Here is a 12,673-nt window from a genome sequence, read left to right as displayed (position 1 = left end):
TCACTTTCAAAATGCTTTGAAATCACCCTTTTATTTTTACCCGATTTGCTTCAAACTTCATCTGTATAATGTAAACATACGGCAGATGTAGACCTGTGAATGGATTCTTGATATCTTTGAAACTGTTGCCGTGGCGACGCATCAAACTTTGCCCTTCTTTTAGGATGCTTTTAGGATGCTTTTGAGACCCTTAGCATGCTTCAAATTGCATGAAACTCGACAGACACATCACATTTATTAGCCAGTAGACATGTGCAAAGTTGCAGAAACGGGCGTGGTGAGGGCTCAGTAGCGCCACCTTTTGACAAAAGTGGGGTGGTTAGTTTTAACTAGAGTTACAAAAATTGGTATGTATATTGTACTCCTCGAGCCGGACAACTTTCTAATTGACACTTATTAGCTAGGACCCACAGAAACTCAGATATTTTTGTTTGAATATGGCCACTCTGAGCCTTTGGCTGGCTGGCTGGCTGTCTGTGTGTGTGTGTGTGTGTGTGCAGGGGGAGGGGGCTTAACCATTTCACTGCTGTGTGTATGACCTGCATAAAGAAAATACATTTCTCAAGCCTGGTATTTTTTAAATAAGTTTTTATTTTTATTTTTTATAAGTAAAGGCATATAACTAGTTTAATTGTAGTGAATTGACAATAGTTTTATATAATTAGTTTATTAATCAGATTAACTTGGTCAATAAACTTGGTCTGAAAATTTGGTCCATAAATCAAACACACTTGCATGTAATAATATGAAACTTGGTACACATATAGATCTCATCGTTTCATATATACTTCACACTCTTACTTTTTACCCCAGCCCAACAGGAAGTTGGCTATTTAGGGTTGTGTTTAAAACACATGCAATGTAATTTAAATTATTGCTCCTAGAGCACTGAACCAAATTCGACGAAACTCGATCAGCGTGAAGTCAAGACATTAAGGATGAAAAAGTGCCACGGGATTTTTGATATCTCGAACGGTTTGGCCGTGGCGAGGAAACGAAATTATGGCGAGAAACATGGAACAGGATGTGTGTTATAACTTCAGCATACATTAACTGATCTTGACGAAACTTCAGCAGTGTTTTCGCTGTAAGAGACCGATCACATGGATGTGACTATTGTGAGTCAAAGTTATAGCGCCACCAACTGGCAGCAGGAAGTGTGTCACTTTCAAAATGCCGTGGCAACGAAACAAACTTTAACATTATTTTTTGATGCTTTTGGGACTCTTAGCTTGCTTGAAATTGCTTGAAACTCAACAGATACATCACATTTATTAGCCAATAGACATGTGCAACTATGGCAAAAGATTAAAGTAATGTCAAAAAAGTAAACACTAAAAGCCTCATATCTTCTAAAAATGTAATTATACATCATTTGTTTCTAAATTAAATTATACAAATATTATAACTTCCCCAATTTTTCCTTTTTTTTCATTTAAGAATTGTGTTTACGTTCAAAAACAGCCAGAATTGTTGTAAAATTCATAAAAAAATAATAATCTGAGTCATACGTAGTGCTATACTGCCCTCTTGTGTTCAATATCAGGTAGGCCTATTGTGTATATTCCCACCGGTTAATCAACGTGTGACTCCGCTGGGACTTGGGAGCTTTTAAATCGCTTACTTAAAACCGAAAGTCAAAATACGGATGTCCGCACAAGACATTAATGGTGTGGAGTAGAGCGAGCATTTTAAATAAATTCCTATTAAGTAGGATTGAACTAAACAGAAAGAATGTTCACTCTGTTCTGCTGGTTCCTCGCTGGTGGATCATATGATTACTTTGTCATAATCTATGACAAAAATGCTATTATAAACCATATTAATAATAGATAATACACATTGCTCTTATTTTTGAAAAATACATTCATGAAAAACAAGATAACAAAAATCATTAAAAAAAAATATAGCCATGGCTGCTATAAAGCAACATATAATTGAAAGGCAATTAATAATCTGTCATTACGTCACTGCATTATGATATTACGGCTCCAATACGGTGCAGCACAAAGCACTTATGTGCATCCCGAGCGGAGAATGATGTGCTTGAAGCCACATGAAGTTACAGCGCATTGAGTCCGTATTGAAAAGTTCAAAGCACAAAGGAAATACATATTTATGAACAGTGTATTATACATTATCTATCTATGCAATAGTTTATTGAGCCTTTTCTTTTAAAGGTTTTAAATTTCAGTTACTGTGTGCGTGAAGAACAATTATAGTGCTCTGACTCTAGTGTTGTGATCTAACCGACAGCGTCCGACACCCGGTAGAAAGTAACACGATTAAGTTACAGCAATAAAGTCCAGCAAGAAAAAGTTTCTTCATTCGAAAATATAGACCTTTAGACCTTTATCTTAAAGATCCAGTATAATAGGATTAACATTGAATCATTGAAGATCGTTTCATCATTGACTGTAACCGAATGTGACGTGCTGTTTGAATGCTGAATGGAGAATGACTGACAGGCGCAGAGAGGGAAAAGTTTGTGTTCTTGAATTTAATGACTTAAATATTAATTTCTATATCACATAATAGCTTCAGAACACTAATAATACAGTACACAAAAACTTTATGGTACTTTAGAAAGTTTTTGTGCCTTTGTGCCTAACAGAATAGTATATGCACAATATAGAATTTGAATCAGCCTCGTCAAAGATGGCAGTGTCAGAGCCGATACCGATCCTGAGTATCTAATCGGCGCACTTCTTTTCAACAGTCAAATTGAAATTGAAATTGCTTGAAACTCAACAGATACATCACATTTATTAGCCAGTAGACGTGCAAAGTTTCAGAAACGGGCAATGTGCAAGGACTAAATAGCGCCACCTTTTGACAAAAGTGGGGTTGTTAGTTTTATCTACAGTTACAAAAATCGGTATATACATTGTACTCCTCAAGCCGGACAACTTTCTAATACATAGTCATTAGCTCGGACCAAGAGGAAGTCAGATATTTTGGTTTGAATATGGTGAGCCTCTCTCTGAGCCTACGTCCCTGTATGGCAAGCCCTTTTAACATTTAAAAGCTAAGTTTGCCTGTCCGGAATTAACATTGTAGATATCAACAACGTCTTTCTGTCTATTCGTAATTACATTTTGGATAGTTTGTATTATCATTTAAGACATCTGTAACATAATTGTGACTAGTCGAAATGACAGAGTATGGCAAGCCGTTTTAACATTTAATCATAAAAGGGCCAAAGCCTTCGGCACCGCTACCCGGGTGCCTTTAGGTAACTAAAGGAACCGGGGTTGCGGTGCCACCGGCTTGGGCCCGCCATCGCTGCTCGCAGCTATATTTTTTCTTTAGTATTATTATTTTACTACCTTTTTGGCACTTTTGGAGCCCTTAACATGCTCAAAAACTCTTGAAACTTTGCACACGGGTCAGAACCCGCGGCCATCAGAGCCGGGCTGAAGCTGGTACCTGGGCGTGGCAGGGGGGCTCGTCAGCGCCCCCTGGAACGGGGTCCGAACACTCGGTCCATAACTCAAACACGCTTGCATGTAATAATATGAAACTCGGTACACATGTTGATCTCATCGTTTCATCTATACCTCGCGCTCTTACTTTTTACCCCAGCCCAACAGGAAGTCGGCTATTGAGGTTTGTTTGTAAAACGCTCGCAATGGTATTTGAAATACTCCTCCTAGAGCTTTGATCCAAATTCGACGAAACTCTGTCAGTGTGAAGTCAAGACATTGAGGATGAAAGTTTGCGAGGGGATTTTTGATATCTCGAACGGTTTGTCCGTGGCGAGGAAATGAAATCATGGCGAGAAACGTGAAACAGGAAGTGTGTTATAACATCAGTATACATTAACTGATCTTGATGAAACTTCAGCAGTGTGTTCGCTGTAAGAGGACGATCACATGGATGTGACTATTGTGAGTCAAAGTTATAGCGCCACCAACTGGCAGCAGGAAGTGTGTCACTTTCAAAATGCTTTGAAATCACCCTTTTATTTTTACCCGATTTGCTTCAAACTTCATCTGTATAATGTAAACATAGGGCAGATGTAGACCTGTGAATGGATTCTTGATATCTTTGAAAACTGTTGCCGTGGCGACGCATCAAACTTTACCATTCTTTTAGGATGCTTTTGAGACCCTTAGCATGCTTTAAATTGCATGAAACTCGACAGACACATCACATTTATTAGCCAGTAGACATGTGCAAAGTTGCAGAAACAGGCGTGGTGAGGGCTCAGTAGCGCCACCTTTTGACAAAAGTGGGGTTGTTAGTTTTATCTACAGTTACAAAAATCGGTATGTATATTGTACTCCTCGAGCCGGACAACTTTCTAATTGACACTCATTAGCTAGGACCCACAGAAAGTCAGATATGTTTGTTTGAATGTAGAGAAAATCTCAGAATTTTGCCAGTGTCTCAGTGTCCCTCTGTGTGAGTGAGAGGAGGGGCGCCTGTCAGGTTAATTTTAACCCTTTATTTGCTGTGTGCGACTTCTCTGGCATTTTTGGGGGCCTTAACATCCTCGAAAACTCTTGAAACTTTGCACACGGGTCAGAACCCATGGCCATCAGGGCCGGGCTGAAGCTGGTAACCGGGCGTGGCAGGGCGGCTCGACAGCGCCCCCTGGACTGGGATTCGAACATTTGACCATAAATCAAACACACTTGCATGAATTAATATGAAACTCGGTACAATTATAGATCACATCAGGCCAAACAACTTTCGTGCTCTAAGTTTTATGACAGTTCAAATGGAAGTTATTTATGAATTATGAATTATGGGTTGTTTGAATAATTGTCCTAGGAGAAATACATCAAATCACAATGCATGTGTTTACCAATCACAACCAAACTCGGTGTGCATGAAGTCAAGACATTGAGGATGCTCAATTCCGGACGGATTTTTGATATCTCGAACGGTCTGGCCGTGGCGAGGAAATGAATTTTATGACTAAAAAAGGACACATAAAGTGTGTTATAACTTTGCTCAATTTACCTACAGTTACAAAACTTACCACGTATATTGTTCTCGTCAAGCCGATCAACTTTCCAATTTAAAGTCATTCGCTCTGAGCAACAGAAAGTCAGATATTGTAGTTTGAATGGATTTATTTCCCCTGCGATTCTCTCTCTCTCTCTCTCTCTCTGTGTGTGTGTGTGTGGGTGGGTGTGTGTGTCTGTGTGGGGAGGGGAGGGCTGTTGTCTGTGTTTATGTGTGTGTGTGTGTGTGGCTGGCTGCGATTTTTCCTACAAGTCCTTGTCTTTTTGCATAACAATTTTGCATAACAATATTTTTAAATGACAAAATAGGCATAACCCCCATCTTTTAAATGTATAGTTTGCTTTAAATAAAAGTAAGATTGTATTTGTAATTGAAGTTGAATGAATTTAAAATTCATGTGCTATATTTCAATATATTTGTTTTCCTTAAGATTTTAAAACACTAACTTTATTCTTATCTGAATTACAAATATTTGTTTCTGTATAAAATAATACTCTGACTAAAAACACATTTGATGTTTTTTTTTTTTTGGATTTTTATTTACATGTATTTATGTGTGTGTGTGTGTGTGTGTGTGTGTGTGTATAAAGTGCAGGGTTTTTTTTAGATAAAGTAGAATTTCTATAACTATGTGTTGAACTAATAAATCACTCTTGTGTGTGTTAAACACAATCTACTTAATACAGACAACTTCATTATAAAGATAAATAACAAATCAAAAAAATATATGATTATAATCTATGACAAAAAAGCCATTACAAACTATATTAATGGAAAATACACATTGCTCTTTGTATTGTTGTAAAATATTCATGAAAAACAAGATAACAAAAATCAAAAAGATAAATTATTTTAGATATAGCCATGTTTTAAATGTATAGCAGAGATGTTAATTGAGGCAGCAACATACAAACTTTCTAGAACAACATGGACCTGAATAGCTGGTTTTTATGGAGGACAGTGAAGAGGAAGAGGGTGCAAATCAAACAGCTCATTCTCAGACTACACAGCAAACAGCTTAAGTTTTTAGTGCTTTGTTTGAGGTTTTTAGTGCTCTGTCCTATCTATTATCAACATATAATAGATGGAACAGAACAAGAAAGGCAATTAATAATCTGTCATTGCGTCACTGCATTATGATATGAAAGGCTCAGTACAGTGTGGCACAAAACGCTTATGCGCATCCTGAGTGGAGAATGATGCGCTTAAAGCCACATGGAGTTACAGCGCACAGCGCATCGAGTCCGCATTGATGCAAGCTCTACAATACACTTCTTTTTGATAGTCAAAGCGGGGGTTACGTTTTTACACGTCGTACAGAATAACCCTAAAGGCACCAAGGTGGCGGTGCCACCGGCTTTATATTAAATATAAATATAGATGTGAGCAGCGATAAAGCGCCAAAGCCGGCGGTACCACCATCCCGGTGCCTTTGGGTAACTAAAGGCATCAGGGTTGCGGTGCCACCGGCTTGGGCCCGCAATCGCTGCTCGCAGCTATATTTTTTATTACAACTGTTTATACTTTATATATATGTACTATATGTACTGTATTTGTGTAAATATTGCAGCCAAATATATGTGATTCATTTTATATATAAATATTTTTTATTTTTTTAAACAAATGTATGCTGTTTTTATTTTATTTATTTTAGGGCTGTCAAACGATTAATCGCAATCAATCACATCCAAAATAAAATTTTGTGTTTACATAATATATGTGGGTGCACTGTGTATAATTATTTTATATATAAAAAAACACACACACATGCTTGTGTATATTTAAGAAATATTTAATGTATATACTGTATATAGGTTTATATATAATTTATATTATAAATAAATATAAATATTTTATATAAAAAATTATATTTTTTCTTAAATATACATGCATGCGTGTATTTATATATATACAAAAGAATTATACACAATGCACCCACAAACATTATGTAAACACAAACTTTTATTTTGGATGCGATTAATCGCGATTAATCGTTTGACAGCCCTAATTTATTTATTAAGTTGTGTATGTGTTATTGAGAACTTAATTTATAATTTTATCTTATATCATTTTCATTTTATTTTTTAACAAAGAAAGAAATGAACTCAGAACTTGTGAGACTATATATCTGTTGTTTAAAAAATGCATATCTGTGAGACTATACACATATCTGTTGTTATGAAAGTGTCTGGCTGAGTGCTTGTGTGGTAGTCTAGATTTGAGTCCCATTAATACTTTAGTGTATATTATGCTTCCAGGGCCCTTGATGTACAGTGGAGTACCCTCATATACTCACAGTCAGTGAAGAACACATGAGCCCCTTTATATTTCGCTGAATGGGGATCTTTGAAGTCATTGACGAGAGTCTGCACAGACTGGTAAGAGAAATACAACAAGCTTTAGATAAGAGTGTGTGTACGTGTGCGTGTTGTTATAGCAACCACAATGGCTAATAAACATGACACGATTTTCAGCTGTTTGTGTAGGCTGTGTCAATAGTACTGTGTGATTTGTGTATGTGTTAGAGAGAGACATATGTTTAGTGTGTACAGTGTGAAGGTTCCGCCTCCACGCTGTGAGACAAACGTATACTCTGGAGCTGTTATTTGGCTTTATTAGTGTCTTCTGAAATCATCATGTGTGAGTACCTTCTCAGTCGGGGTGATCAGATAAATGGCCTCCAAAGAGGGGAGAGGCTCTCTTCGCTTATTGATGTCTTCAACAACTGCAGAGATGAAGAAACATTAATAGGTCACAGAAGTAGCTCCGCTGATAAAGGGTTTTTTATAATTATCCTTCCCTTTCGTAGTCACTTCGAGTTACGTCAGAAGTGACGGAGAATGGGGGTTTCGCATTCTCCGTCACTTCTGACGTAACTCGAAGTTCCCTACTCAGGGAACGAGGGTTACATCCGTAAACGAGACGTTTTATTTTAATTGAAATAAAGCAGAAATTAAATTTAAATATTAAATGAAAAAAATTAAACTAAACAAAAATGGAAACAAATAACTGAAATGAAGTTCAGTTGAAGCATTAAAATTACTAACAAGAAAAAAGTAAACTAATATAAAACGAATTAAATAACACATTTAAATGTTATACTAAAATTAAACTATGCAAGAAAGAACTATGTAATAAAATGCAACTGTAATAAAAAAATTAATATGAATAACAGTATTATTAACTAGTAATAATAACAGTAATATTATTAACCCTCTGTTTTGTTTTTTATAATCTTTTACTTCATCAGAATGATACCAAACTCGGTAAAGGTTTTGGTACTTGTTATGAGAACACCAGAAAAAAAATGATGGACATGATTTGAAAAGGTAAAATGGCCCTGAAAAAAAATAGTCACACTTATACAGCTGGGAAATGAATGGGAAGCTAATTTCATCTAGAGGAAACTTTTGGTACTGCACCTGTCACACTGAGTGTGGTGTAGGTATGACGCAAAATACGAAGATAAACGTGAACAGAATTTATTAACGGAGAGAGAACTACACCACTGACTACACCACACTGAACATTCCTGTAAGCATTAACAAGAACCGACAAATGAGAACTAGAATTGTGAGATACAAACTTCACAATTAACAAAGATAATTGTGACTTTTTACTCTTAATTCTGACTTTTTTTCTCAAAATTCTGAGATACAAACTTGCAATTAAAAAAGATTTTTCTCACAATTTTGACTTTCTTTCCTCACAATTGCAAGTTTATATCTTCAGAATTGTGCAATAAATGGACGGAATTACCTTTTAAAATGTTTATTCCGTGGTGGAAGAAAGCTAAAATACATTTCCACACCTCATTTTAGCCAAATTATTGAAATCAAGTCTCAGAAGTCGAGTCACATACGGTGCCTAGCTAAACTGCTTCGTTCCAGAACACTGCTTAGCCGATGTTAGTAAGGTTTATGATTGAGAATGTAATCCTGTTTTTTAAGATGTCGTTTGTACAACTATTATGAATATATTCAGAGCTGAAGGGGGTTGCAACTGTATGCCATGCCTAACAACTCCCTTTAGCTAGGACTTATTCATAATATAGCACAACAACTTGTAACCTTAATTAAATTTAATGTGATGCATTCCAGATCTGTTCGTTTGAAGATATATTCTGTGACATATGAGTGCTTAGCTTATGAAAGGTTGGGTTTATTTCCATCTGGCCATCATTTCCCAGCGTTTATATGAAAGGTTTCAGGCTAAGTGATCAGTTCTAAATCGAGTTTTTCAGAATCTTTTTGTGTAGGCTAGTTGTTAGCAACACTTTTTTTTAGTTGTTTGTGAGAAAACAATTCAAAAAAGTGACTTACTAGTGATGCCCTCTGTCATAATATCAGTCATTTTGCAACAAGAGGACAGCATCCTCATGCTGAGCTGGTCCACTATCAAAGCCTATAGACAAAAATAGAGAGCAGAAATGTCATTTATTTATGTTTATTTTGAACAACACAAAAAAAGATACAAAGAAAATAAAATGTACGAGTATGTTGCAACATACCGAAAAGAATAATAAAAAAAAAATTTAATTAAATTATTAGAACAATAATTACAATATGTTCACAATATAGCCTATATATATATATATATATATATATATATATATAATTTTATATTCATAGCAAGATAACAAACATGCCATAATTTTTAACACCAACCAAACATTTACCTCACCCCACAAATAGTGATGCACATACTTTTTAGAGTTGTTCTAATTATAAGTTTTTTAAATTTAATTCTTCTCTCAAGCTATACCCACTCTGACTTTCCATAATTTTTTTTTTTTGTAAATTTCCGAAAAATCGATTACTTCTTGCTTTGAACATGACTTGTGCCGTCTTTAATTTAACCATATCAATGAACTTCAATATATGTGACTGTAAGAATTATAAATTGGTCTGTTCCTGATATCCAACATTATTTAAAGACATTTTTTTTTTGCATTTTTGGATATTAGGATAGGACAGTAGCTAGATAGGAAGTGAGGTAGAGAACGAGGAGGGATGGGATCAGGAACCGGGGCTCAAACTCGGGTTGCGCCAAGCACAATGGCGATACATGTCGGCGTACTTGCTCACAAGGCTATCGGCACCGATGATATCCAACATTATTAATTATGCTCTATTTTGTAATGCGCATAATGACTGTAGGTTGGTTTGAGAAATGATAAGAGAAACAGTAATGCATCTATGTAGTACCACTCTGCTTATGCAGACACTGAAAAGCATGCATTAAATGCACAGGAGTAATACAAAAAAAATGGATAAAACAATTTGGAAAAGAAAAAGAGAGTGTGATTGCTATGGTGATGGGGTGAATGAGTTTGTATTACCTTCCATTCTCCCTTCTTCTTCACCTTCTTGATGACATCATTCATAATCTCTGCAGAGGAGAAGAACAGTTCAGATATTAGTGTTTCATACACATCTCAAATTTCGGTAATTATCACGTCTGTCATTATTCATTTACACAAGTGCAAATATGTGCAATTAAATAATTAAAATTTTTCATTTTATGTGAATATCAATATTCACACCTTTTAAGTGTAAGTAGCATCTACTTACTGGTTGTTAAGAAAATGTTTTTGAGAAAGCAGACTCTTATGCTCACCAAAATTGCTTTATTTGATCAAAAATACAGTTAAAAAAAAGTAAAATGTTATTACAATTTGAAATAACAGTTTTCTATTTTAATATATTTTAAATTGTAATTTATTCCTCTGATGACAAAGCAAATTTTGACAAATTTTTTTGGCAGCCATAACAGTTTTCAGTGTCACATGATGCTTCAGAAATCATTCTCTAATATGATGATTTGCTGTTAACAGAAGTTGAGCAGCTTAATATTTTTTTGTGGAAACTGTGCTCCGTGATTTTTTTTTAAATGATTTTTTATGAACATAGCATTTATTCAAAACCAAAATATTTTGTAACATTATAAATGTCTTTGCTGTGACTATCAGTTTAATGCATCCTAAATGAATAATAGTTAATTTAATTTCAAACCAAATCTTACTAACCCCAAACTTATACACTTATTACTTCATTTAATTGAAGAGTTCTTTGACAGTTTAGACCAGCATAGGACATCCAATCATGAGGCAGTTAAGGGCAGCATGTTTGAATGTATGTTTGTGGTGGTGTCCGCATCATACAAAAAAACACTGTTATATGTGACAGGAAGCAGCTTGTGTGTTCGTTTACTGAATGTTGATGTGAGTAAACGAATATCTTACACAATCAAAAAATGAAGGCATTGGTGATGACACAATGTGTATACAAGGTATATCCTTCTATCACTCCATTTATCATCTTATCACCTTCTCTATACTGTATGTGTGTGTCCATTCTGTCCTTATTATTACACATGGGCCTGACTATGCTTGGTGTCTCTCAATAAAAACACTGACTTCTGAAAAGGAATTTGTGAAATCCAGCTCATCTGGTCATGTGGGTAAAATTAACATTTGGGGTGGGACTGGATGGGTCTTATGAAACATTGCCCACCCAATTACAGAAATAAGGTTAGATTCTGAGATAAAGTTGCAATTACAATCGAAAAGACAAAATTGGGAGATACAAAAGTCAGGTTCTCAGATATAAAGTCCAGAGGTTTTGAGAGAAAATCACAATTGTCAGCTAAAATCAAAATTCAGATTTTTTTCTCCCAATTGTGAGTTTATTTCTGAGATGCACTGCAGAACATGAAATCCATATTACATATACCTAAACCTACTCATCTCTGCTCCCTGATACATAACCCCACCCCTAAACTTACTCATCTCCGCCCCTGATCCCTAAACCCACTCATCTCCGCCCCTGATCCCTAACCCCACCACTAATCCTACTCATCTTTGCCCCTGATCCCTAACCCCACCCCTAAACCTACTCATTTCAGATCCCTGATCCAAAACCCCCCCTAAACCCACTCATCTCCGCCCCTGATCCCTAACCCCACCCCTAATCCTACTCATCTTTGCCCCTGATCCATAACCCCACCCCTAAACCCACTCATTTCAGATCCCTGATCCATAACACCACCCCTAAACCTACTCATCTCCGCCCCCTGATCCATAACCCCACCCCTAAACCTACTCATCTCTGCCCCCTGATCCCTAACTCTCCCCCTAAACCTACTCATCTCCACCACCTGATCCCTAACCCCACCCCTAATCCTACTCATCTCTGCCCCTGATCCTTAACCACACCCATTATCCTACCCATCTCCACCCTCTGATCCCTAATCCCACCCCTAAACCTACTCATCTCTGCCCCCTGATCCCTAACCCCACCCCTAAACCTACTCATCTCCGCCCCTGATCCCTAACCCCACCCCAATCCTACTCCTCTCCGCCCCCTGATCCCTAACCCCACCCCTAAACCTACTCATCTCTGCTCTCTGATCCTTAACCCCACCCCTAAACCTACTCATCTCTGCCCCCTGATCCTTAACCCCACCCCTAAACCTACTCATCTCTGCTCTCTGATCCTTAACCCCACTCCTAATCCTAACCATCTCTGCCCCCGATCCCTAACCCCACCCCTAATCCTACCCATCTCCACCCCTAAGATCTGGATCCAACGCTGCCCACTTGATCTCAGGTACTGCAATAAGGTGCTACTGTTATTTCTTGCACTTTATAACACGCAAGTGTGAATTTATATCATGCTATTCTGAGAAAAGAAGT

The 12,673-nt window shown here is 36.7% G+C and overlaps 1 protein-coding gene across 2 annotated transcripts in view; it reads right to left on the bottom strand.

Moving 5' to 3' along the window:
• Positions 1-12,673, bottom strand: part of stxbp1a (syntaxin binding protein 1a) — a 51,335-nt gene that overhangs the window by 28,855 nt on the left and 9,807 nt on the right. For both annotated transcript variants that reach the window (XM_039688073.2, XM_039688074.2), the window contains exons 2-5: positions 10,319-10,368; positions 9,300-9,381; positions 7,626-7,702; positions 7,274-7,352 (exon numbers count right to left, since the gene is read on the bottom strand). In XM_039688073.2, coding sequence (XP_039544007.1) covers positions 7,274-7,352; positions 7,626-7,702; positions 9,300-9,381; positions 10,319-10,368 — 288 coding nt within the window. The remainder of the gene's footprint in view (positions 1-7,273; positions 7,353-7,625; positions 7,703-9,299; positions 9,382-10,318; positions 10,369-12,673) is intronic.

This window comes from Pimephales promelas, chromosome 19, assembly GCF_988280905.1.
Source record: "Pimephales promelas chromosome 19, fPimPro1.hap1.1, whole genome shotgun sequence".
NCBI lineage: Eukaryota > Metazoa > Chordata > Actinopteri > Cypriniformes > Leuciscidae > Pimephales > Pimephales promelas.
This window is presented reverse-complemented; position numbering and strand designations above follow the sequence as displayed.